Raw genomic sequence first — 25158 nt, forward strand, 5'->3', positions numbered from 1 at the left:
CAGTACACTCAACGCCACTTCACTGTGCCACTATACCCTACTCTGCAACAATGTACTCTATGCCACTACACTCTATACCACTCCATTCTATTCTGCACCACTGTACTCAATGCCACTTCTCTCCACGCCACTCTGTTCTACTCTACACCACTGCACTCTGCGCCACTTCACTCTATGCCACATTAACTACTCTGTACCACTGCACTCTACGCCACTCTACTATACACCCCTGCACAGTATATCTATTCTGCAACTCTGCACTCTCTGCCACTGAACGTTGCACCACTCTATTGTTATGAGGTTTTGTAAAGCGCACTGCTGCCAGGTGGCGTCTTGTCGCTAGTGTGCTGAACAACCTGAGACAACAGTGATAAATGGAGGCTCAATTTACTTTGGAATCTAACCTATGTTAAAGATTTAGGTTTTCAGCTCTTTCCTGAATCTTAACAGGTTAGTCTGAGCTCTAAGATGGGTGGTAATTTATTCCCCCATTTAGAAGCTGAGAAAGGGAAGTTCCTACTTCCCAGTTTGTTATCCTTATTTTAGGAACTTGCACTTTGTTGGCTGTCCTAAACCGTAGAGCTGTACTAGTTGGTACCGTTTAAAGGAATCATGAAGAAAACCTTGACCATTTTGATGTAATCCCTTATGAGTCTAGCATAGAGCTTTAAATTGAACACGTTCCCTGACAGGGAGTCAATAAAGTTCTCTGATGAATTTGGATACTGAACGTAATTTAGGGAAGTTTAATAGTGTTCTGACGTCTGCTTTTTGGAGAGAGTGCAATTTTTTTTAACTCGAGATTGTGCTCCTACCAAGAGGGCATTACAATAGTCGATCTTAGAGAAAGCCAGAGCCAAGATCCTAGTTTTCCTAAGATCCAGATGGAGATATGGCAAATTGTGTTTTTTTAATTTATAGAATTTTTAGCATTAGAAAACATGAAGATGCTACCTGATTGGAGTGATCCATAAAAGTGAGTTTATTAGCCAACATTACTCTGAGATTTCTGGCTTACGGTACTGCGGTGGGCAAAATTCCAAAACTTTGGGGCCACCAAGAATTATTCCATAAGGTCTTGTTGTTCCCTACACCACTGCACTCTGTCACTTCAGTCTACTGCACTCCACGCCAATGCACTACACTCTACACCACTATACTCTGCATCGCTCCTCTTAACTCCACTGCACTCTACTCCAATCCAATCTACTCTGCAACACTACATTCTACTGCACGCTACTCTATGCCACTGCACACTATGCCACTCTATTCCACCCTGCACTGCTCCACTCTATGCCACTGCACTCTACATTACTGCAGTCTATGCCATTGCACTCTACGCTGCACCCCTACGCCATTCTACTCTAAACCACTGTACTCTACACAATGGATTCTACACCACTTTACTTAAAAACAGTGCACTGCATCCCATCTACTCTGCACCACTGCACTCTATGCCACTCTGTTCTACTCTTCACCACTGCACTGCCATTGAACACTGCCCTTGCACACAAAGCACTCTACTCTGCAAGACTGAAGTCCAAGACACTCCACTCCAAGACTACACTCTCCACCACTGAACTCTATACTACTCTGCACCACTGCACTCTGCCACTACAATCTACGACACTATAATCTACACAACTGCAATCTACCCCTCTACAATTACCCCGCTACACAATATGCCACTACTAACTACTCCATTCTGCATCGCATCACTGCACTGTACGCCATCTACTAATCTGCTATGCCCCACTGCACTCCATGTCACGGCACTCTACGCCACTGCACTCTAAGCCTCTACTGTACACCTCTGCACTCTATCTTGCACCACTTCCCCTCACCCTGCGCCACTTCACTCAACTCTTGAAACCATCTACTTTATGCACATCTAGTACACCCTGTGCCGCTCCACTCAGTCCCATTGCACTCTACGCCACTGCAATCCACTCTGCACCACTCTACTCTGCGCCACTCTACTCTGCGCCAAAGCACACTACACCACAGCACTCTATGCCAATCTACTCTGCACCACTGCTGTTTGGGTCACTTCTCTCTAGGCCACTCTACTCCACTCTACAACAATCTACTCTGATGCTCTACTCCATTAAACTCAACTCCATTCTGACACTGTACTCCACACTATGCCACTCTACAACATCCCCTGTATGCCATGCCATGCCACTTTATTCCATTCTATTGTACAACACACTACTCCACACCACTCTAGGACAGCCTGTGCCACTCCACTCCACTCCACATTACAATACTCGACTCCACTGTCATTCCACTCTACTGCACTACTCCACTGTGCCATTTCACTCTTTAACAATCTACTCTGCTCTAAGCCACACTGCTTTACAACACTATACTCTACGCAACAGCGTCTACGCCATACCACTCCACAACACTCCATACCAATTCACTCTGTGACCCTCGACTGCACTCTATGCCCTTCCACTCTACAACACTCTAGTTCCTCTATAACCCTCCACAATACTATGTCGCTCAACGCCACTCCATGACCCTTCACTTTACTCTACTCAACTTACTCTACTCAACTCCACACCATTCTATGGCTCTCTATGCCACTTCATAACACTCCACTGTAATCCACAACACTCTACCTTCCAACACTGACTTTTAGCCCTGCTGAACAGCAGCCAAGCTGGTGTACAACATGGCTAAAACCTATTCACAAAGCTAATAGCTCTTGCATGTGGTTTGAAGCGTATTCAGTTGGCATTGTTAAATATTATTCACAGCAATAGAAAAATATTTTAGGCAAAACATTGGAATGCTGTTATATTAACAAGATTTTCTTAATTGTGTGCTGTAGATAATTTAAATTATATCTGGGTTAATTTCATTATTTGTATTTTTGTTGGCTTTAATTCACTAATTATGAAGGCAATTGTGCCAAAAAGTAAATTGACAAGTGGGACACATGTTGGAAAAAGCATGTTGGACTGGAAAGGTGGGCTACAGAATATGTAAAGGAAACTTGTTTAAAAGTCTTATTTGTGAACATTTTATTTTGATGTTAATTTTTGGTGTATTTTTTTCAGCGTTTTCTATTTTTGATTTATCAGTGTTAAAATGTTTTAAAATGTTTGTGGAGATGTAATAATTTTTCCCCATATTGACATACAAACTTGTTTTTTTCTTTTCCATATGCCTAACAGGATCCGGATGGTCCTATATTTCACTGCTCTGAATGCAGCTGCAACTTTAAAAGCATTGGTAGCTTAAATACGCACTTTAGCAAGATGCATGTTGGATTGTCTCAGAATATAACCATCTCTGCTGGTCCATGTGAAGACTCGGTAATTGCACTTTAAATCCTCAGTATATATATTTAGTAAACATATGTAGACTTAATTTAGTTTTCATTTTGAATGGCAATTTGATTGTGCTGTGAATTAGTGACAAATGTTAGATGGCTATATTTTACACCATATCAATAACTTTTATCGTTATATTACTTCCTACATTATTGTTTATATTTTCCTCCAAGATTTTCAAATGCTAGACATTGTGGTGCAAAAAACTAACTGTGGGCAAACACCACGAAACCACCAACCAAAGTATTTTTGAAAACTAGACACTCAGGAAATCCAGAGAGGTGTTGCTTGTGCGGATCAGACCATTTTGTTTTACACACACAGCTCCTACCATGTTTGTTTAAAAAATAAAAGTTTCACACATTTATGCTCCAGAAACATACGTTTGTAGTCAGTGGCAAAAGTCCTGCTAGCCAGTGTTCTCGCACTTCTCCCAATATAGGATTGGATACATGATGTGTGAGTGTGACTAATATGGACTACTAATCACTAAACTATGCCTATGTCAAATCAGCCTGGGCTCTTTCCTTTCACATACTAAAGGTCCATTCAGGATACCATTTTTATCAGGAGTGGAATCTGGATTCATTGGCTCTTCTTTGAAGTTCTAGAATTGCAGTTTGAAATCTTTCTTTCTAGACGGTCACAGGTTACAGTTTAACTTTTTTCCCACACTTCCATCGAGCAGAACCCCGACTCCTTTTCCTCCACTTTGTCAGATAGGCATCAAAGGGCAATGAGGAGGAAGGTGTTCTCTTCTGGGAGACTTGTCATTTGCTCCACAAATTGAGCTTGTCTTCTCGCCTGCTATTCTCATTTCATTGTAGAAAATGGCACAAATTGTTATTGCAAACCTTCTCGTCCAGCTTTGTGACCATTTTGTGAAAGTTGTGAGTGACGCGCAGGACGTGGTTAAAAAAAATGATAATAACTTGGCTTTGACCTGTCACCTTGAATTTGGTGTATGTAATATGTTACAAGGATATCCCTGTATGCCCATGGAGAAAGGGATAAATATTAGAAATGTACACAGTGTGCCGTGGGTATCATTTAGCAAGGTAGAGTCCCACAATTAGTAAAGGAATCCCACAGTCAATGTAATAATTCGAACAATACAGAGAGAATGTCAGTCGAATTAAACAAAAAATATTGTCATGGGTTCTCTCTGTATATTCTCCAAAGTCCACAGAATGACAATATATACAAAGTGCAGACAACGCAGTGCTCTGGTGAGTTGGTAAATTCATAAGACACTGTACAACCCTAGTCAACCTATAATTTTGATGAGGATCTGATTGTGGGTTAGTACTTATTCATGGATTTATGAACCAAGGGGTATGTTGACGTTTCGACGCTGGGTTATTAAACCGGTCTCATCAGAACTAAGTCATTTGACTTAGAACCTACTAGGAGTTTGAAAGGCGTGTCTACCACTTCATGGAAATCTCTACCACCAATAAACGTCTGTCCTGGTTGTGGCCATGATCTGTCTAAATTTCTATACATTGCTTTATGGGAGTATTGGTTCTGGACCTTGATCTTGCTCCGAGTCCCACCCCCTTCCTCTATTTTGATTGACTGTCATTCTTGTGGGCCTTATCTCCACCTCTTATGATGTGGAAAAAAAGTACTGTATCTGATGTCAGTGCCCTGAGGTGGTGCCATATATGGCTTTGTAATGCACATCTGGGCAATAGATCTGGAAGCTCAGGTGCCACGTATTGGGGCAGGAGAGATATGTCAAGCTTCTTGATCCACTGTGGTGCCTTAGCAACCTGCACATTCAGTATCCATCAGAAAGATTGTTCCTCAGTAAGTTAACTTATCCAGTATTAGGGTATCTTTCATAGATTCACATGCCTGAATGATTCCGCGTCGTCGGGATGGGAGTCCCCAGTACATAAATAAAGTAATGTCCCATTAGACATACAGAGTAATGGGCCAAAGGCCTCACATTAGTAACATATCCAGGTCCTTTTGTAATAAGGACCAAACTCTAGAGAGTAATCTATCAGCTGCCACCACCCTCTGGCACCTTCCTGGAAGGAGCTCTAGTCCCTCAGATTTTCTACCGCACGTCGTGCTAAGGGAGTCTCCACTGAGCTCTGCTCAAGTTCTTTCAGTATATATCAGGACCTTCTTTGCAGCAACCTCAAAAGAAGACGCAAAAACAGCCTTCAGAGATTCCAAAACTTTAGGATGTGCCTGCAAAGGACTCTTCTTCCTTTCCAGAGTCAAAGAAACTAGCTCCAGACACTCTGACTCCACACCGAGGGTGAAGCACACTTTCAAAAAGCCTACCTCAGCCCCGACGACGACCACCTCGTCGACGATGGCAGTGACGACACTGAAATCTCCACAGAGTGCCGCTGGAGTGACTTCGTTGACGACGGCGAGTTAAACACTGTCAGTCTCGTCGGCGTTTCTTTTGTCGTCAACGACAACTTCTTCGTCGATGGCATGTGCCCCTTTGTCGCCGACGATCAAGATGTCGACAACAACAACATCGTCGACAACTGCGTCTACGACGAAGTCGACGACTAATACATCGTCGTCATTGAAGAGTGTACTGTCGACGACCATCCCGTCGATGACTGCCTCGACGACAAGAAGTCCCTCGTCGACAGCAGCGTCTATTACAATCATCAACGATTTCTCTGCGAACAACGTCTATACCGACGACGGCTTCGTCGTTGACGACGCCTACGGCAGGACTAAAAATGTCATATTTCCATCATAAAATTACGGAACGAAGACTGTCGCCTTCCCTTACATCACCCAGTAGGGTTCATCCTTTACCACCTTCGCACCTTTTGGATGAGGAGGAGGATTCGGATGAAGATTGCATGTTTAGGGCTGCAAGAAGTCCCTCCGAACTTAATGTTAAGTATCAGGAGGATTCTGATTATGACGATAAGGATATGAAAGAGCAGGAGTATTATCATGAGGACACTCATCAACAACAACAACAGATGGTTTGTCTGCCTTCAGCCTTGGTCTCGGATCTGCAATTTATGATCTCTGACTACAGAAGGAGGTTCCCTACCTCTACGCCTTCTCCTGCTACAGTGTCGTTACCGCCACAGAGTGTGCACGTACCACCTCTACCACCTGTTCCCATTGAGGTGCTGGTGCCACCCCTTTGATCTACGGAAGATGATGATGATGATGGACAGGAAGAGGGTGAGCTTCAGGATACACAGTCACACCATGACGAATGGGACGACTATGTTATCTCTCTTCCCGCATTGCCTTTGCCTCCTCAGGCGGGCTCACCTCCTGAGGATATAGGAGGTTTTCATAATCTCCTGTTTCCTTTACGATTTCAAGGAACCTTATAAAAAGTCTGTCCTGTTGATGCCCATCATCAACTATATTTGGGATCAGGGCATCAAGATCATGCAAAATCCCTCTACAGTCCCTCCAGTTCTGCCAAGGTTGGACAAGAAATATAGGGCTCCAGACTACGCTCCAGCCTGTCTCATTTGCATCCAAAGCCTGATTCCGTGATCACTCAGGTAGCGCAACGCAGATCTAAACACCCTTCTGTCACACTTTCAGCTTCCCCGGATAAGGAGGGCAGGCGCCTGGACAATAAAGGGAAGCAGTTTTCCTCTATGTCAACGCTAACAGTACGAGCGTCTTAACTCACTGGCGCTCTTGGGACGCTACAACAGACAAATGTGGTCAGATATAGCACCATATTAGGACTCCTTGCCGCAAGAATCCAAAGACCAAGCAAGAAAGGTGTTTCTGGAGGATGAAAGGTCATCTTCTGAAATAATAGATTGTGCTATGGACATCGCTTCAACTGGTTTCCGCCAACTGGCTGGTGCGGCAGTTCTGCGGCACCAAGGGTGGCTTAAGGCAACAACATTCCGACCCGAAATACAAACCAAGATCCTTGATATGCCTTATGAGGTACAACTCCTTTTTGGTATCCACATTGTTGAGGCCCTTCAATTCATTAAGAAAGACACAGATACGGCTAGAGCCTTGGGTACCCTTCAATATAAAAACACCAATTTTCGTGGCTCAAGGGGCAGAGGACAATACTTTAACAGAGGTTGCTACCAACAATATAGATCTTCATATGCTTCCTCTAGTCGATTGTAGCCGACTGATGTCGGTTACAGACCCCCATCGCCGGTGCCTTCACTGTCTGGGCCCCGACCACGACGACAAGTCCTGCTCCGACTGCCGGTCCCTGACGTCCAAAGCTAGACCGGAGCGGTACCGCAAGCGACTCGAGCTCCGGCAGTCAGCTCCGCGCCGCTCGAGGTCCCGGTTGGAAGGAGGTCGAGGGACCGGTCGCGGGGCTGGAGTCACCACAGTTCCGGGAGTCGTCATCAGTCTTTGGGCTCGAAGTCCTCAGGTAAGAGGCACAAGAAGTCGAAGAGGCGACATCGCTCTTCTGACTCCCCACCCCGACACTCGCGCGATGCGGCTGTTGGTTTGGGCGACACCGACCACCCGGCTCCGCCGGAGCCACAGGCGTCGCGGCCTGCTCCATACCCGCCGGTCCCTGAGCAGAACGCGACGCCGGAGGAGATCGAGGCCTTCCGCATGGCCATGAGGTCGCTCACTCCTCCGTCGGGTTCCGCGGTGCCTTCGACTGGGTCCCCACGCGGGCTGGGTGCTTCGGCGCCGTCGGTGACTTCGGTCCCGACGCAGCAGGGTCCCATTGGATCCGGTTCCGGGTCGTCGCCGGTCGACCTTACGACCTCGCCGACGCCGGCCCCCAGGGTGTCGCCTCCGGTGCCGTCCCAGGACGATGTCGACCCCGGTCCTAGCCTCGATTCGGGTCTGGCGTCGGAGCGGCGCTGCGCGGCGCCTTATTCAACGCCGCTAGGAGATTTTTACTTCTACGACCCGGCCCCATCCTTTGACTCTGGATATCAGGAGATGGGTGGCAAGGAGGATTGGGAGGGGTCCGAGGACCCCCTGGCACGTGAGTGCCAGTCTTCTCATAACTGGGCAGGTGAGCTAGGGGAGGCCAGTGGTCGGGACACCTCCCCAGACACTGGTTTTGTCTCCCCTCCTACCGTGGATACGGAGGAGGGGGCTGCCTATAGTGTGGTGCTGACGCGGGCTGCCAAGGCCTTGAGCCTTGTGCTCCCCGTCGCGGCCGTGAGGACTAACCTCTTCACTGAGGTCCTTAAACCGCAGGCAAGCTCGGCTGAGCCTCTGCTGCCATTTAATGAGGCCTTGTCAGACGTTCTTCTGGGCACTTGGTCCAAGCCCGCTACAGGTTCGCCTGTAGATAGGAACGTGGCCAGGCGCCACCGCCCGGCTCCGGGTGACCCTTGCTTCCTGTCCACCCACCCCAACCCGAGAGCCTAGTCATCCAGGCCTCTAACTCCCAGAGCGCATTCCCGACGGCTCCCCCCGATCGGGAATCCAAGAGGTATGAACAGTATGGTAAAAAGATGTTCTCCTCAATTAGTTTGGGGCTGCGGTCAGTCAACACCGCGTGCCTCTTGGGCTGTTACACCCACTCTCTGTGGGACACGGTCGCGGACGTGCTGCCACAATGTCCGGAGGGGGTCCGGACTAAATTCACCCAAGCCCTTGTGGAGGGTCGAGATGTGGCACGGTATTCCATCTGGTGTGGCTGGATACCATGGACTCGCTGGGCAGAGCGATGACAACGACGGTGGCGATTCGTCGCCACGCCTGGCTGAGGTCTGCCAACTTTTCGGCTGATGTCCAAAACACCCTTATGGACATGCCGTTTGATGGACGTCGCCTCTTTGGCGACAAGGCAGACAGTGCGCTTGAGCTCTTTAAGGACTCCAGGGCTATGGCCAAGTCCTTGGGCCTCTCGGCCCGCGCCAGCAAACTGTTGCCTCCCGCTCCTTTCGTGGCCAAGGAAGGGGAGCCCCCACACGTCCTGCCAGCCACGGACCGCAGACTAACATCCAGCACGGTGGCAGATGTGGTAACCGCTGTGGCGGCGGTCGGGGACAACGGCGAGGTCAGTCCACATCTACCCCTGCAGCATCCACCTCAAAACCCTCCTAGTCTGAGCTTTCAAGCCCATGTGACGCCAGTGGGGGGCAGGGTTCACCATCACCTCCTCCACTGGCGCACTGTCACATCGGACAGGTGGGTGCTGCAAATCGTCCGAAGGGGCTACTCCCTCCCCTTCGAGGCGACCTCTCCAGCCATGCCACCGCAGTACCACCGCATGTCGGGGGATCACTTGAGTCTTCTGCAAGAGGAAGTTACGGCCCTCCTGGCCAAGGGGGCCATCGAGCGAGTTCCTGGGCCAGAAGTAGGGTGTGGTTGTTACTCCCACTACTTTCTGGTTCCCAAGAAAGACAAATGGGGCCTATGCCCTATCTTGGACCTGCGGAACATCAACGTCGAGATGCTGACATTGGCTCAGGTCTTAGCTGCCCTGGACCCGGGAGACTGGATGGTAGCGTTGAACTTGCAGGACGCTTATTTTCATATCCCTGTCCTGCCGGCCCACCGGTCTTACCTGCGGTTCACGGTAGGCCACGAGCACTTTCAGTTTACCTTGCTCCCCTTCGGCCTTACCAGTGCCCCACGGGTGTTCACGAAAGTGATGGCCGTGGTCGCAGCTCATCTGCGCAGGTTAGGGGTTTCAGTCTTCCCCTACCTAGACGACTGGTTGTTGAAGGCGGGCTCGCCCCAGACAGTCGTCAGCCACCTCCAGATTACGGCCGACCTCCTGAACCTGCTGAGGTTCTCCATCAGTGTACCGAAGTCACACCTGTGTCCCTCTCAGAAGCTCCTCTTCATCGGAGCGGTTCTAGACTCGCCGCAGTTTCGGGTTTATCCTCCCGAACAGCGGGTTCGGGATATTCAGGCTTTGATTCCGATCTTTCAGCCGTTATCCCAAGTCTCGGTCAGGTTGATGCTGCGGCTTCTGGGGCTGATGGCTTCCTGCATCCTTCTGGTGCATCACACCAGGTGGCGGATGCGGGCTCTGCAGTGGGACCTGAAGTTTCAGTGGGCCCAGCATCAGGGCAACTTGTCTGACCTTATCTTGATCTCAGAGGGCACTGCAAGACAGTTGCAGTGGTGGCTCATGGACCGCGATTGGGTCAGCGGCAGATCCCTCTCCCTACCCCAACCGGAGCACGTAGTTGTGATGGACGCGTCCCTCCAGGGCTGTGAGGGGCCACATGAGAGAGGCGGAGATCAGAGGCCTCTGGTCTCCGGCGGAGTCCCGGCTCCACATCAACCTTCTGTAGCTGCGGGCGATCCGGCTTGCACTGAAGGCATTCCTCCCCTCCGCCATGTGGTACTGCAACAAACAGGGCGGGTTGGGGTCGTGGACCCTATGCCAGGAGGCTCGGCGCCCCTGGCAGTGGCTGGAACATCAGGGCGTGACCCTGGTGGTTCAACACCTGGCAGGTTCCCTGAACGCCAGGGCGGACGAACTCAGCCATCGGTGCATGATGGATCACGAATGGCGTCTGAACTCGGACGTGGCGCAAGGCCTCTTTCAGTAGTGGGGAAAGCCTTGGTTAAATCTCTTCGCCACAGAATAGAACGCGCAATGTCATCAGTTCTGCGCGTTGGAATTTACAAGGCGGCACTCGCTCGGAGACGCTTTTCATCACAAGTGGAGCTGCGGTCTGTTGTACGCCTTTCCGCCTATACCACTTCTGCCCAGAGTGCTGAAGAAGATCAGACGCGACCGGGCCCAAGTGATCCTAGTGGCTTTGGACTGGGCACGAAGATACTGGTATCCCGAGCTACTCGGCATGTCTGTCGATCCCCCGATTCGTCTGCCTCTTCAGGAGGACCTTCTGTCGCAGCAGCAGTGGACGGTTTTCCACCCGAACCTGTCCAGTCTCCACTTACATGCGTGGAGATTGAGCGGCTGCAGTTGAGGCCATTTAACTTGCCTCCTGAAGTCTGTAATGTAATGCTGGCAGCAAGGTGTCCCTCCACAAAATCGGTATACGCCTGCAAGTGGAACAAATTTGTGGCATAGTGCACTGCAAAGGCTGTGGATCCCCTTTCTGCCCCTCTTTCAGAGGTTTTCCTCTTTCTTCTCTCTCTTACCCAGCAGGGCTCTGCTCTGGGCACTATCAAGGGCTACCTCTCTGCTATTTCCGCCTTCTTAAGGCTCCCTGATCAGCCCTCTTTGTTCAAGTCCCCAGTTGTAAATAGGTTTTTGAAGGGAATCACTCATATGTTTCCTCCTGTTCCTTTCGTGATGCCTCAGTGGGACTTGAACCTTGTTCTGACCTATCTAATGTGCGCTTCTTTCGAGCCACTTCATAACTGTCCTCTTCGTCTCCTTACTCTGAAGACTGCGTTCCTGGTTGCCATCACCTCTGCTGGGAGGGTGAGTGAGCTCCAGGCTCTTTCCTCTAAACCTCCCTTCCTTTCTGTCCATCCGGACAAAGTTGTGTTGCGGACGCAACTCTCTTTCCTGCCCAAGGTAGTCACAGCCTTCCACATTGGGCAGTCCATCACCTTGCCCGCCTTCTTTCCTCCTCCGCATCCCTCGAAAGAGGAAGAGAGGCTCCACCGTCTGGACCCAAAACGTGCGCTTTCTTTCTATTTGGTTCGCACATGCCAGTTCCGGCTGGATGACCAACTCTTTGTTGGTTACGTGAGTGCTAAGAAAGGTCAGGCGGTGTACAAGCGGACCATCTCTCGGTGGGTCTTGTTGTGCATCAAAGTATGCTACTCTTTGACTAATAAGGAGCCTACTGTTGGGCTGAGGGCCCATTCCACTCAGGCCACGGCGGCTACTATTGCCCTGGGACGGGGAGTCCCCTTGCAGGACATCTGTCAGGCAGCTACGTGGGCCTCGCTGCACACGTTTGCAAGACACTACTGCCTGGACAGCCAAGTCCGGAGAGATGGCTTTTTCTGCCATTCCGTTCTCCAGGACTTTCTGGTGTGATCATTGGTTCGCAGACCCACCACAGGGGTTGGTACTGTTTGGGTATCTATTCTAAGATAAGGAGTCTAATACTAACCTGTTTATTTTAGATGCACAAGTTACTTACCTACGATAATGATATATTTATAAGAAACTGTAGTTAGTATTAGATTCCTTACCGCCCCACCCATCCTCCACGTTCTGCGAATCGATATCTAGGGTTAAGGTCACCCCCTTTCAGGGCCCTAGTTTCATGGCTCTGCGTTTCTGGCGCGGAAAAGCTATGTATAAGAACTGACGTCCGCGCGTGAGGCCGGCGTCTAAGTACTCCGGCGACGTCATCCCGGCACTGTCATCCCGGCACTGTCATCCCGGCACCAACGACGGACGCGGAGCCGCAGACGCCTACCGAAGCGCAAGGGTACTGCTACGCAAAAGTTTCCAGATCCAATCTGACGCCTGGGGATATTCTAAGGTAAGGAATCTCATACGAACTACTGTTTCTTACAGGTATATCGTTACCGAAGGTAAGTAACTTGTGCGACAATGGCCATTCTGTCGACTCAATAGGCTGGTTCCTCCTGGCCTGTAAACACCCAGGCGTTCACAGATACTAACTGGGCAGCCCAGTAATATTTCAGAATGTCTGGTACCACTAGACCCCCATCGTACACTCTCCTTTGTAACTTATACAATACTATAAGGGCGGCACAACTGTCCCATAGCAGGTGACGTATTTCATTATTTATCTTTTGAAAGAAATCTAGCGGAATCCGAAAGGGCGTATTCTGCAGGACATACAGAAGGCAGGGGAAAGTCATCATTTTGAATAGGGCCGTCCTGCCCATCAATTCAGAAAAGGGGGTGGTGATGGACAGAGTTTCTGAATTAAGCAGAATACTCCTACCCAGTCAACAAATCAGGGCTTGATCCATCACCGTTTTTTTTTAGCTCACTGCACCATCCCAGCTCAGAACCATCAGGATTAAAGCAAGCCGGGCCGACGACGGCCGAAATGTCAGAAACCGGTCCCCGGAAGCTTGTCTCCTTTCTGGTGAAGAATTGGCTTGGTAGTTTGGTCTGCCCTGTTCCCATGATGCACTGGGCCAGGGACAGACTAATTTGCATATAGCCAGGTTCTGAGCTGGGATGGTACAGTGAGCTAAATAACGGTGATGGATCAAGCCCTGATCTTTGGACTGGGTAAGAGTGGTCTGCTTAATTCAGACACTCTGTTCACCACCACCCCCTTTTCTGAATCGTTTTTGGCCACTATAGGTGTGGCAGGGTATACTCAGACATGAGTCCCTTGCTCACTGCACCATCAGGATTCAAGCAAGCCGGGCCGACGACGCCTGAAATGCCAGAAACTGGTCCCCGGAAGCTTGTCTCCTTTCTGGTGAAGAATTGGCTTGGTAGTTTGGTCTGCCCTGTTCCCATGATGCACTGTGCCAGGGACAGACTTATTTGCATATAGCCAGGTCCTGAGCTGGGATGGTGCAGTGAGCTAAATAACGGTGATGGATCAAGCCCTGATCTTTGGACTGGGTAAGAGTGGTCTGCTTAATTCAGACACTCTGTTCATCACCACCCCCTTTTCTGAATCGTCCTGCCCATCAGGCAGCGCACGAGTGTCCGCCAGTGCAGGGCATCCCTGTGAAACTGGTCCAGATGTGTGAGAAGGTTCCTATCAAAGAAGAGCTGATCCTTCCTTGTAACATAGATGCCCAAATATCGAAAACCATGCAACTCCACTGGGAACCTGCATCTCGAGGACAACCTTGGGGTCCCTCCCATGAGTGGGAATAAAGACTTCTCCCATTTAATCCGGTATCCAGAGTTATTCCCAAATATGTGAAATATTTGTAAGATTTATCAATAGAGTACGGTACTCTCGTGACATATAACAGAACATTATCGGCATACAAGGAGATCCTTTCGTCCCATTCCCGATTACCCGATTAATTGGACTACCCCATATAAGAGGATGTCGGCGAACCCAGGTCACCAAAAGCTCCAGCGGGAACAGAATAGGGGACAAAGGACAGCCTTGCCTTGTGCCTTCCTTGAGGGCAAAGTCTCTAGAAACCAAATTATTAACCTGGACACTTGCTATTGGCCTACATATAAAAGCCTGACCCATCCAATAAATTTGTCTGAAACCCAGCCGTTCCAGCAAGGCAAATAAATAGCTTGATTCCATGCTGTCAAACTCCATCTTGGCATCTAAGGACAGCAGCGCAGGCAGTTCAGTAAAGGAGGACCCAGTCACATGCAAAAGCCTGTACATTCATCTCAGATTTAGACACATCAGGCTATGTGTCAAAAATCCAGATTGATCTGGATGAATCACTGATGTTTTTACTGACCGCAATCCGAGCGCCAAGGCCTTGGCCTAGATCTTGTACTCAAAATTGAGCAGAGATATGGATCTGTATGACCCACAGTCAGCCACAGTTTTCCCTTCCTTCGAAATAAGCACTATGACCGCAGTACTTTGATCCACTGGCAGAGAGCCCACCCTATACGCAGGCTGAAAAATTCTCATAAGATGCTCCCCAATTTTATCCGTCAATCACTTCTATAGTTCCACAGGTAGGCCATTTGGCGCTGGTGCCTTCCCTGACTGTAAAGTCCATATTGCAGTGTTTAGTCCTTCTACTGTTAAATCTTCGTCTAGCGTCTTTTGATCCTCCTCTGAAATCCTGGGAAGGGCCAAGTCTTAAAAAAAAATCTGCTCAGTCATCTCCAAATGGCACGGTTGTAGTTGTATAAAGGGCTTCATAATAAGCTGCAAATATCTCACCAGTAGCACTTACTGTCGCTTGCAGTGTCACTTCGTCATCCCGGATCTCAAGAACCCAGTTCCGTCCTTTGTTATGTTTCTCTAGCCACACCAACAGTTTATTAGCCTTATTCCTAACTTCATACAAGTGATGCTGGGTGGCCAACGCCTGGGCCAGAGCATGATCTTCCAACAACACCCTCAGCTTGTGCTGCTTCAGGCGCAGCTGATGCTGGAGTGAAGGGGAAGCGCCTCCTAGTTGACCAAACTGGTCTCTAAGAGAGCGCATAGACACTTCAAGGTCGCACTTTTCAGGTTTTTCTCCTCCCTAATTCCCCGATAAGGGCTTGCGCCTGGCCATGAATCACTGTCTTAAATTCCTCCCCAGCACACAGGCCGAGTTAACTGATCGCGTGTTCTCCTTGAAGTGGAAGTCAACTCGGTATCCTATATTCCCTGTAAACATCTTGTCTTTCAAGTACCATGGATCAAGTCTGGGGGGGGTCAGTAAATAGTCTCTAAACGGGCTGTCCAGCCTCACCTCTACTGGTGAATGATCCGATATGCCTCGTGCTTTGTGAGTGGCAGCCTAAACTCACTCAGATGAGTAGACTGGGTTATAAGATAATCCAGGCATGCTAAGTGAATAATCCCAGTTATGATTCCCTGACTGGGTCATTGTTTAGAGTCCCCTGCAAGCCATTTGCTGCCTTGTCTGCCCCGCCCCTCCCCCAATCTCCCTGGGCCCAAGCTCATTCTACTGACCAAGAATTACTACAGCCCCAAGCATACCCAAGCCTCCTCTGGGGACCCAAAGTGCCATGTTTTACCCTCCACAATCACCTGTAGTCTGGCGGGCTACAGCAAAATGGTCATTCTCTCTCTCTGTTCCTTCTTCACCATCTCAAAACTATGTCGTTGTTGTTGAACCTGGAAGGTGAAGACCGGGGAAAAAGCAAACAATGGCATTCTCATAATGAAGGTCTCCATGTGTTCTTGCCACCTGAAGAATCGCATCTCTATCATGATAATTGAAAATCCGGATGATGATTGTCCTTGGGGGAGCACCTGGTTTGGGCGGGGGTATGGGCGCCCTATGGGCCCTCTCAACCAAGAAGAACTCAGATGTTTGGGGCATAGCATATTTACAAATTTTCCAGAAAGTGATCCGCATTAGGACCTTTTGTCCCCTCTCAATCAATCAATTGGGAATTTGTAAAGCACACTACTCACCCGCTAGGGTCTTAAGGAGCTAGGAGAGGAGGGAGGAAATTCGGGCAGCTCCGATTCAGCCAAAGAGCCATGTCTTCAGGCTCTTCCTGAATGCTTGCATTGTGGTGGTTCGCCTAATACTGAGGGGGAGTTTGTTCCAGGTCTTGGCTGCGAAGTAGGAGAAGGTCCTTCCTCCCTTCCTAGCTCTGCAAATGCAAAGGATTTCAGCCAGGGCAAGGTCGGCGGAGCAGAAGTTTCTCTTTGGAGCGTAGAAGGAGATTCTTTCGTTGAGGTATTGTGGTCCGGTGTTTTGGAGGGATTTGGAGGCTTGAGTGAGCAGATTGAAAGTCAGTCTCTTTTCGACAGGGAACCAGTTGAGGTCTTGTAGGTGCTAAGTGATGTGGTCTTGTCGTGGGATGCTGAGATTGAGTCTGGGTTCGGCTTTCTGGATTGTCTGGAGTTGGTGGCACCCCCAACATCCTGATTTTGTTTCTCCTTGCTTTTCCCTTCTGATCTTCAAGATTTATTGCCATTGCTCAGGGCGGCTGTGTAAGAGACTGCACCTGGGTCTCAAATTGTTTTGTGGTTGATTGGAATAGAGCAATCTGTGATTCTACTGTCGTCACCTCACTAATCTTCTTAAGGTCAGCCTGCATGAGATTGACATCAATTATCAAAGTATTAATCTTTGGGTCCAATGTGCTCATCAAATCCTGCATTGCTACAATTATTACACTCAGGCAATGCTCTCCAGTCACTGAGTGCCCCCACCGGCTCGACGGTCACCATGACACAAGCAACAGCTTAAGTAGAGGGTGGCAGGGTGTCGGAAGCTGGCTCTGTGTATACTATACCAAAGTAAGGTATAGTGTTCACATAGTCCAGTGGATCCCCAAAGTTAGGGGATCCACGAAACACTTGATACTTAACTAGGGCAAATTCCTTGCACAGAGTTTCAAATGATTTCAAGCCTACCCAGAGGTAAATGTAGATAATGTAAATGTAAATGTAAATGTATTGCGATTTATATAGCGCACGTATCACCCGAAGGCATCAAGGCGCTTGCCTTGGGAACCCGTCCTGGTATTCCCCTGTGAGATAACCCCAGCAGGGTATCCACAAGGTGAAAGCCAGGCATCCCGCCGCGAGGGGCCGTAGTGGAGATTAAGCAAGCTATTGCCCAGAGTCGCAGAGTGTGAACCCGTGAGTCGAGTAGGCACCAGAACGAGAATTATCGAGTCCGTGGAATTTTGAGCCCAAGACCCGCCGAGGCGGGGAATTGAACCCTGGTCCAGGACCGATCTCAGCTTCCGAGTCTGCCGCCTCTAACCCCTGAGCCACACTTCTCCACTTACTCTCTATTTTTGGTAGTGTGAGGGAGCAGTAAGGCTTTATCAGAGGGTAGTGTTAAACATTTATTGTCACACTTAGGCAAGAAAGGATGTCACACACTTAAAGACTGAATTCAGACCAATTTGTTTGTATAAAAAATATTATTTAGTTATATTTTTTTTTTCTAGAACAAAGCCAGGCTTGGTACAGGTAAGTATAATAATACTTTGCAAGATTTATGCAGTGAAATAGAAGTTGAATGCAGTTGGTTGGTTTCCAGGTAAGTCAACAGTCAAAATTACTTTTCAGTTACGTTATAGATTACTGGACAAGTTACTTCTCAGATTACTTTTTAAGTTACTTTTGCTACTCTGTGAAATGCTTAGATATCGCACTGGGACATTTCCTAGACAATAGGTTAGTAATTGACTTTGTATAAATGTGCAGTTTACTAAGGTTTTCATACAAACTAACTCCACACTTGGAAGATTTTTCACAGAAAAGCAGTAAATGCAGTCCTATGGGATGTAAATGTAAATGTGTTTGTATTTATATAGCGCCCTCTACCCAGAGGTCTCGTAGCGCTGTATTCATACCGCTGTGGAACCCTTCCTGGCTTTCCTGTGAGATGTCCACTCTTGGGCACCCCCAAGATGAAGCCAGGCATCCAAGCGCTGCTGGGGCAGTTGTGGAGATTAAGCAAGCTATTGCTCAGAGTCACAGAGTGGGACCAATGATTAGACTAGGCACTGAGGCGAGAATTATCAGGTCCGGGGAGATTGAGTCCAAGAGCCGCCGAGGCGGGAATTGAACCCTGGTCCCGGGCCAGACCTCTGCATCAGGGTCTGCCGCTCTAACCATTGAGCCACGCTTCTCTGTTATCAGTTTACGGATAAGTACTTGGTTTTGGGAATTTGTTTCCTGGGGTTGGAAGCGGGGTTCTCCCAGGGGCAAGTATGCGCACTCAAAGCACCCTCAGCGGCACTAGGGCGGCCGGGTGCAGGGTGCTGAGGCTCAATGTTATCCTAAGGGGGATAGGTGGCCTCTGGTTGGTGGCTGCTCACGAGCAGGCCACAAGGTTGTGGGAGCAAAACTCCTGGTGTTGGACTCCGGGCAAAAAGGGTGGATACGATTTAGCACACAAGGTGTACCCACAGCGGCACAGGGGTGGCAGGGTGCAAGGTGCTATTTTGGCATTGGTGCCCTGCTGATTCAATGGGGATTCTCCGGTTGAAACAAACACTGCTTGTTCCGGTACGAAGATCTTCTGGAGGCTACCACCAGTTGGAGGGGTAAGTTGGGATGTCTTGGGATGCCGAAGACACCGTCTGTTGAGCCAGCCAAGGCCGTGGGACATCTGGTGCAGGGGTCTTTTGGTGTTGGGTTTCTCTTACTCGCTCCGGTCGCGGTCGTCGGCGGCGATCTGCCAGAATGGAACTGCAGGCGTCGGTTGGAGACTTGAGGCAGATCAGGGATCAACAGATCCCAGGTCAGGATAGCCGGGGAGACCTCCTCGTGGTGTTGGGTTACTCAAACTCGGGCCGTGGGCGTCAGGAGTAGAGTGCTGCAGACTTGCAAATTTGGCCGGAGCCAGAGTCTGTGGGTGAGAAAATCTTGTGCTCATGGGAGACAGAGTTTGGTTTTGGTAGGCAGGGCAGGTCCTCTGGGTTCTTAGGGGCTGCTGGCTACAGGACACACCTGGATTTTGTTGTAGCATGTCAAGATAGAGACTGGCCGGTAGGGCTGGAGCCAAGTCAGTTGGTGTCCTCCTCCTCTTCTTCTTCAGCACAGCTCTTCGGTCCTTCTTCTTCTTGTTTCTTCTTGTCTGAGGAAGCAAGGTTCAGGGTTGCCCCTAAATAGTAAATTTAGGAGCGTTATGGGTAGATACAGGTCGTGACCAATGGGTCCCTTCCTTGGGGTGGGTACACCCCTATTATGCCACGCTCCAGTGGGAGGGGGCATATGCCTCACTCTGGTTGGCTGGGTCCCCCATCTGCAAGATAGTGGGAACTGAGAGTTGTGCTTCCCCTCACCTCCTCCACCTGAGGGATGGGGTTGGCAAAGCTGGGCACATCTCTCCTGATTAACTTGTTTTTCCTGCCGATTCTGCTGCCCAAAGTGGGGGTTAGAACCGGTGAGGGCCAGTTGCTGGGAGCAGCAAATGGCTGGGGTAGCTCACAGAGGCAGCAAACCTTTGAAGCTTCCCCTTGATGGACCCCGCCCATCCTGGGGAAGGCGGCTTGGCACCTTGTCCCAGGGTGTGCTTTGTTTTATGACCCTGAGAGCAGCAGGCTCTTGACCCAGTGGTCCAGAAACATTTCTTGTGGTGGCAGCTGGTGAGCAGTCACTCAGCCAGGACACTAGAGTGAGGTCGTTTTTCAGGGGCATCTGTAAGATGCTCTCTGATTGCATTTTTCATTAAGTCCCTCACTGGCATCAGTGTGGGTTTAATGTGCTAAGAAGTGTGATACCAAACTTGCCAGTTTTCAGTAAAGCCATTATGGTGCGGTGGAGTTCGTAATGACAGACTCCCAGACCATATGTTCTTTATGGCATTACTGCACTTGCAATGCATAAGAATTGACTTAGACACTGTAGGGGTACAGGGAGCATGCACATGTACCCTCACCACTGGTATAGTGTACCCAGCTAGAGGGGTGGCTTACCTATGCCAGTTCAGTGGGTTGTAGGCATGGCACACAGGGATGTGTGCCATGTCGACTGTTCACTTTGTTCTGCACCAAAACATGCAGTCTGCCATGGCAGTGTGTGTCTATAAAGGTACAGGGCCTCTAAGGGTGGCACAAGAAGTGCTGCAATCCTTGGAGGCCTTTCGTGGTCACAGTGCTCTTGGCATCCATGGTACCTTTTACAAGGGACTTGCATGTGGCCAGAGAGTTGCCAATTGGGTTTTGCAACAGTACAGTTTGGGGAAAGAACTTAGACCCTGGGAACTGTTTGGCAGGAACCCAGGGCATACTCAGTCAAAGTACATCAACATTAGGCAAAAAGTGGGGGGCAACTATCCAAAAAGGGACCCTTTCCTACACAGGTGATGGGGGGGGGTGGGGGGGGGGGGAGAGAGAAAGATGCAGCTGTCCCCTTGCTCAAGAGCCACAGTATCACACCATCTAAGTTTGTCTCGACCCTCAGACAGGGCCTGCAGAGTGTCAATCCATCCGCAGCATTAGCTGGCACCCTGAAGCCTCTGTCCGACGTGGGTCCCAATTACCTCTCTTGCAATGGTCTGGACCCAGTGCAGAGCAATACGCCAACTTCCTTCTGCCTCCATTGCACTTCTCGGCACCGCTGTATGCCAACTCACTCGCCTCTGGTGCCCAGGACACACAAAGCTTGCGGAGGGCACCAGTCAATCTCCGGGCTCGTGCCTCCACCAGCTCCCCACCACTGGGTCCGTCGGAGTTCTAGCCCTAATGCCAGGGGCATCCAAAAATCAGTTTTAGGGCATTCGGTGCCACCTTCTCTTCCAGGGGATCCTCCTCAATAGTCATAAGCACTAGAATATTCCCACCCAAATATAATAACATGTAAATGCAGCCTTCCATATACCAGAGCTGAATAATGCTGTAAGGACTCCCCTGTATATCATAAACAATACATTAAAAACAGGGAATAAGAACAGCAAAGCAAGTTTGAAAACTTTTTTACTGCTTAGCACTCCGCACAATCCCTCAGATAGGACTGAAAGCATTAACTGCTCACAGGCTGCATTGTAGAAAAACATAGCATTTGAAAGCGAACTCTTAGCAACATAGAAATAAACTGGCACCTTGCCTTTAAGGCAGCCATGACCTCTAGCCTCCAATCATGCCTCAATGGGTGACAGTTAGGCCAGTTGTTCTTTCTGGCTCCTTCAGTCAGGACCCTGGTTACACAGCTCTACCTTTTTCTGATTTTTTTTGTCAGAAATAATCTCCAGTTTTTAAAAAAATCTCTGCTTAGTTCGACGTCTAACAACTTGAGAAGTAAGCTACTGTCTCTTTTTGACCCCTGCCCTTCTTGTGGAAAAAAGGCCAGGTCATACTCTCATTCAGTCTGTATACTTTGTCTTCCTAAGGACCATGTCCCCAAGACTTGTCCTCACTGCCAGTCTCTATCCAAAACAACCTTGAAAGACCGAGAAAGAATCAGTCTTTATGGACTGGCTGAAAAGGATAGAGCATCTTCCAGAGGCAGGTCACTGGTGAGAAAGGGATCAAAGAGGCCCAGATCCTCTTCAAGAAGCAAGATTCCACACTCTTCTGCTTCAGCGTCGTGCTCGGCGCAGAAAAAACTTCCACCGGTAGGCCATACGTCCAAGAAAAGGCCATTGACGACTGGCTCGCCGTCGAAAGAACACCGACAATCAGGTGCGTCACTTCATTCGCTGTCGGCATTGAAGATCCCTCCGCCGTCGTCAATCCGGCGACGATTGGCGTCGAGAGTTTCAAGTCCTCCGTCATAGTCAACCCGGCGACAATTAGCGTCGAGGAGCAGGAGTCCTCCACCGTCAACCAACCCGGCAACAATCGGTGTCGAGGAGCAGGAATCGTCCGCCGTCGTCAACCCGGCGATGAGCGGCGTTGAGGAACAGAAGCCCTCCGCCTTAGTCATCACTACAACGATCGGCGGCAAAGGCCAGAAGCCCTCCGCCGTCGTCATCCAGGCGACATTCAGCGTCAAGGAACAAAATCCCTCCGCCGTCGTCAACTCCACGACGATCAGCGTCGAGGCACAGAGGTACTTCGAAGTTGTCAGCAAGACACTCGACGTCGAGCAATACAGAACGCACGTCGAGCAATACAGAACGCACGTTGAGACCAGCTCTGTCATCTGGGCGAAAATTGACATCGAGAAGGAGATCACATTCGGCGTCGAGGGAGGCTCCGTCTGAGCAAGTCATACGCTCGACGTCGAGGCCAGCATCAGGTAGGTCTGGAGGAGGCTCTGTAGTTTTGGTGACGGAGTCAGCGTCACAGCTCTTGTCCTATCAGTCCTCGAGGCGCCCTTCACCAGAGCATTCACCATTTACATCTCCAGAGCGACATTCGGATAGGTCGAGACAAAGGTCTCCTTCACAACACAGGGGTGCTTCCCCTGTTCTGTGCATTTTTCTCCGAGATGGAGGCTTCCACTCCATCGCTGGAGCAAAAACCCTACAGGAGCAACGCGGTGAGAGGAGGAATACACCAGTCCTCTCCACAGGTCGCCTCTATAAAGATTGGTGCAGGAGGTTGATAGATCCCCATCAACCAGACATAGGGACCGTGCAGGCAGGTCGCGGTAGCGCAGACCTGCTGGTTCTCGTCACAAGAGACGAAGGTCCCCTACATGGTCTTCCTCCTCCACTCGTTCCTCTAAGAGGGACTACTGTCCCACTCTATCGGATAACCCTCAATCAAGAGTATTGCTGATCGATGACTTCAATACTTACCATGAGGTGCTTCAGAGGGGAGCTCAAAAACTGAGCATCGAGATGTCGACTCCTCAGGTCGCTACTACGGTTATTTTTGAGACACTACATCAGAGATCAGCGTCTCGACCGTTGCTCCCTCTCGTTCCTGGTCTTCTGGAACCGGTGATGGACATTTTTCTAACTCCATCTTCAATTAAGGCTGCACCGGCTAGAATCCGGGAGAAATATAAGCCGGCAGAAAAAGACCCTGTGTTCTTGAAATCAGATCCGCCTGCGGACTCTGTTACCATTGCTGTGGCAAGAAAAACGCATGCAGTAACTGCATCTTGGTCAGTACCACCGGACAAAGAAAGTAGGTCCCTGGATTCTTGGCGACCGAAGGGTTGCGGGTCTGCTGCATCATCTCTGAAAGTGTCTAGCGCAGCAGCATTGCTAGCCCGCTATGACAGGGCCTTATGGGACTCCTTGGACTGTTTCAAGGAAAAGCTTCCAACAGAATACCAAAGAGACTTCGAAGAGGTCATCAAAGAGGGATCCCTTGTGGCCAATCAAGTAATTAGCACGGCAGCGGATGGTGCTACACTGTGGGCACATTCTTATGTTCATGGTGTTTGCGCTAGGAGGTCGGCTTGATTGGCTTGGTTGGACTAACGGCTCTTAAACCAGATGCTCCGCAGAGGATCCTTAATCTGCCCTTCTCTGGCTCCTCCCTATTTGGCTCCAACACTGATGAGGAGATGACTAGGATGAAAGTCGATTAGACACTCTCAAAGGCTGTGGGATTAGAAAAGAAAAAAAGAGTTCAAACGAAGATACAAACAAATCAGTGCAAGGGCTGTTTTGGGACCCCCTCAGTGGTCCCAAAACAAGAACCAAGGCAAATCGCAGTTCCAAGGCGGTAAGTCAAACAGAGGTGGAGGATGTCATCAACAACAATCCTCCAACACGGCCAGAGCAGCAAGAAAGCAATGAGCACAAGCTTCCTCTAGCACTGTTGCCCACTCCAGTGGGAGGAAGTGTTTCACATCATCTGAGAGAGTGGTGCAACATAAAAAAAGATCGGTGGGTGCTAGGTATACTGCACAATGGATACGCACTACGTTTTCGTGTGCCTCCAAAGGACATTCCTCCAAAAAGATCTCGTCCTCACCAGCTAAAGTTGCTTCATCAGGAAGTGGTAACCCTTCTGTGAAAAAAGGCCATAGAAGAGGTACCTATCCTGCTCAGTGAGGGAAAGGAGTATATTCCAGATACTTCCTTGTGCCAAAAAAGAGATCAAGAGCGCAAATTCAGACCTATTCTGGACTTTCGATCGCTGAACAAAGTCATCTTGAAGGAGAAGTTTTGCATGTTGGCACTTCATCATATATGTCCACATCTACAACAAACATTTGCAATGCAATAGGTCTCGCATTAGGAAAGTTTGAGCTTTTGGTATTGGAAATGACAAATATTTTATTTATGTGTTGGTTTTGAAAATAGCGAAATGAATAACTTTATCATTTACAATGCCAATAGTTTTAACTTTCGCAAATGTGACACATATAGCATTTGTAATGCAATAGGTGTTGTATGTACGTGACTTAGATGTATTGATATTATAAATAACAATGGCTTTTTTTTTTAATTAATACTTAGTTATTGTAATTTATAATGGCTATAGCTTTAACTTTTGTAAATAACTTTTGTGAAGATTATGTTCAGTGTATTTTATTGTGACGAAAATCCAAGAACAGAAGTGAAATATTGACATCTTTTTGTGACATTTGTAATAAAGCTTGAAACATTAAGAGAACATATTTGAACCAGTTTATTTTCCAGTTTATTTTTTTTAAGCTCTTTATTCGTGACTGTATCAGTTATTACATTTTGCATGTATGCATATCATTTCCCAGCAGTTTTTTTAACTTTTTCTCCCTTTAACATCGGGCTAATGTACATGTAGCTTTCCCTCCAATATAGTAATTTAGTCCATCTCAGAGCCATTACAACCAGAATTACATTGCGTTTTATGATAGTATCGCCTTTTAACAACCGCAACCCCCCCTACCCTTTCCCACCCTCCGCGTCTCCTAGCTTCCATCAGTGAGGCACTGTAAACCTTGGCTTGACAACCGTATATTGTCCGTTATTGCAGTTTTAAGCGGCTGCCTGACCTGTACTTCCGGTGATTATACCCCCACTCTGTGTT

The 25158-nt window shown here is 48.9% G+C and overlaps 1 protein-coding gene across 3 annotated transcripts in view; it reads left to right on the forward strand.

Annotated features, from left to right (window-relative positions):
• ZNF236 (zinc finger protein 236) overlaps positions 1 to 25158 on the forward strand; it is a 1135475-nt gene that overhangs the window by 188900 nt on the left and 921417 nt on the right. For all 3 annotated transcript variants that reach the window (XM_086965182.1, XM_086965180.1, XM_086965183.1), the window contains exon 7: positions 3186 to 3326. In XM_086965182.1, the coding sequence (XP_086821308.1) occupies positions 3186 to 3326 (141 nt within the window). The remainder of the gene's footprint in view (positions 1 to 3185; positions 3327 to 25158) is intronic.

Source organism: Lissotriton vulgaris, chromosome 4_1, assembly GCF_964263255.1.
Source record: "Lissotriton vulgaris chromosome 4_1, aLisVul1.2, whole genome shotgun sequence".
Classification (NCBI taxonomy): Eukaryota; Metazoa; Chordata; class Amphibia; order Caudata; family Salamandridae; genus Lissotriton; species Lissotriton vulgaris.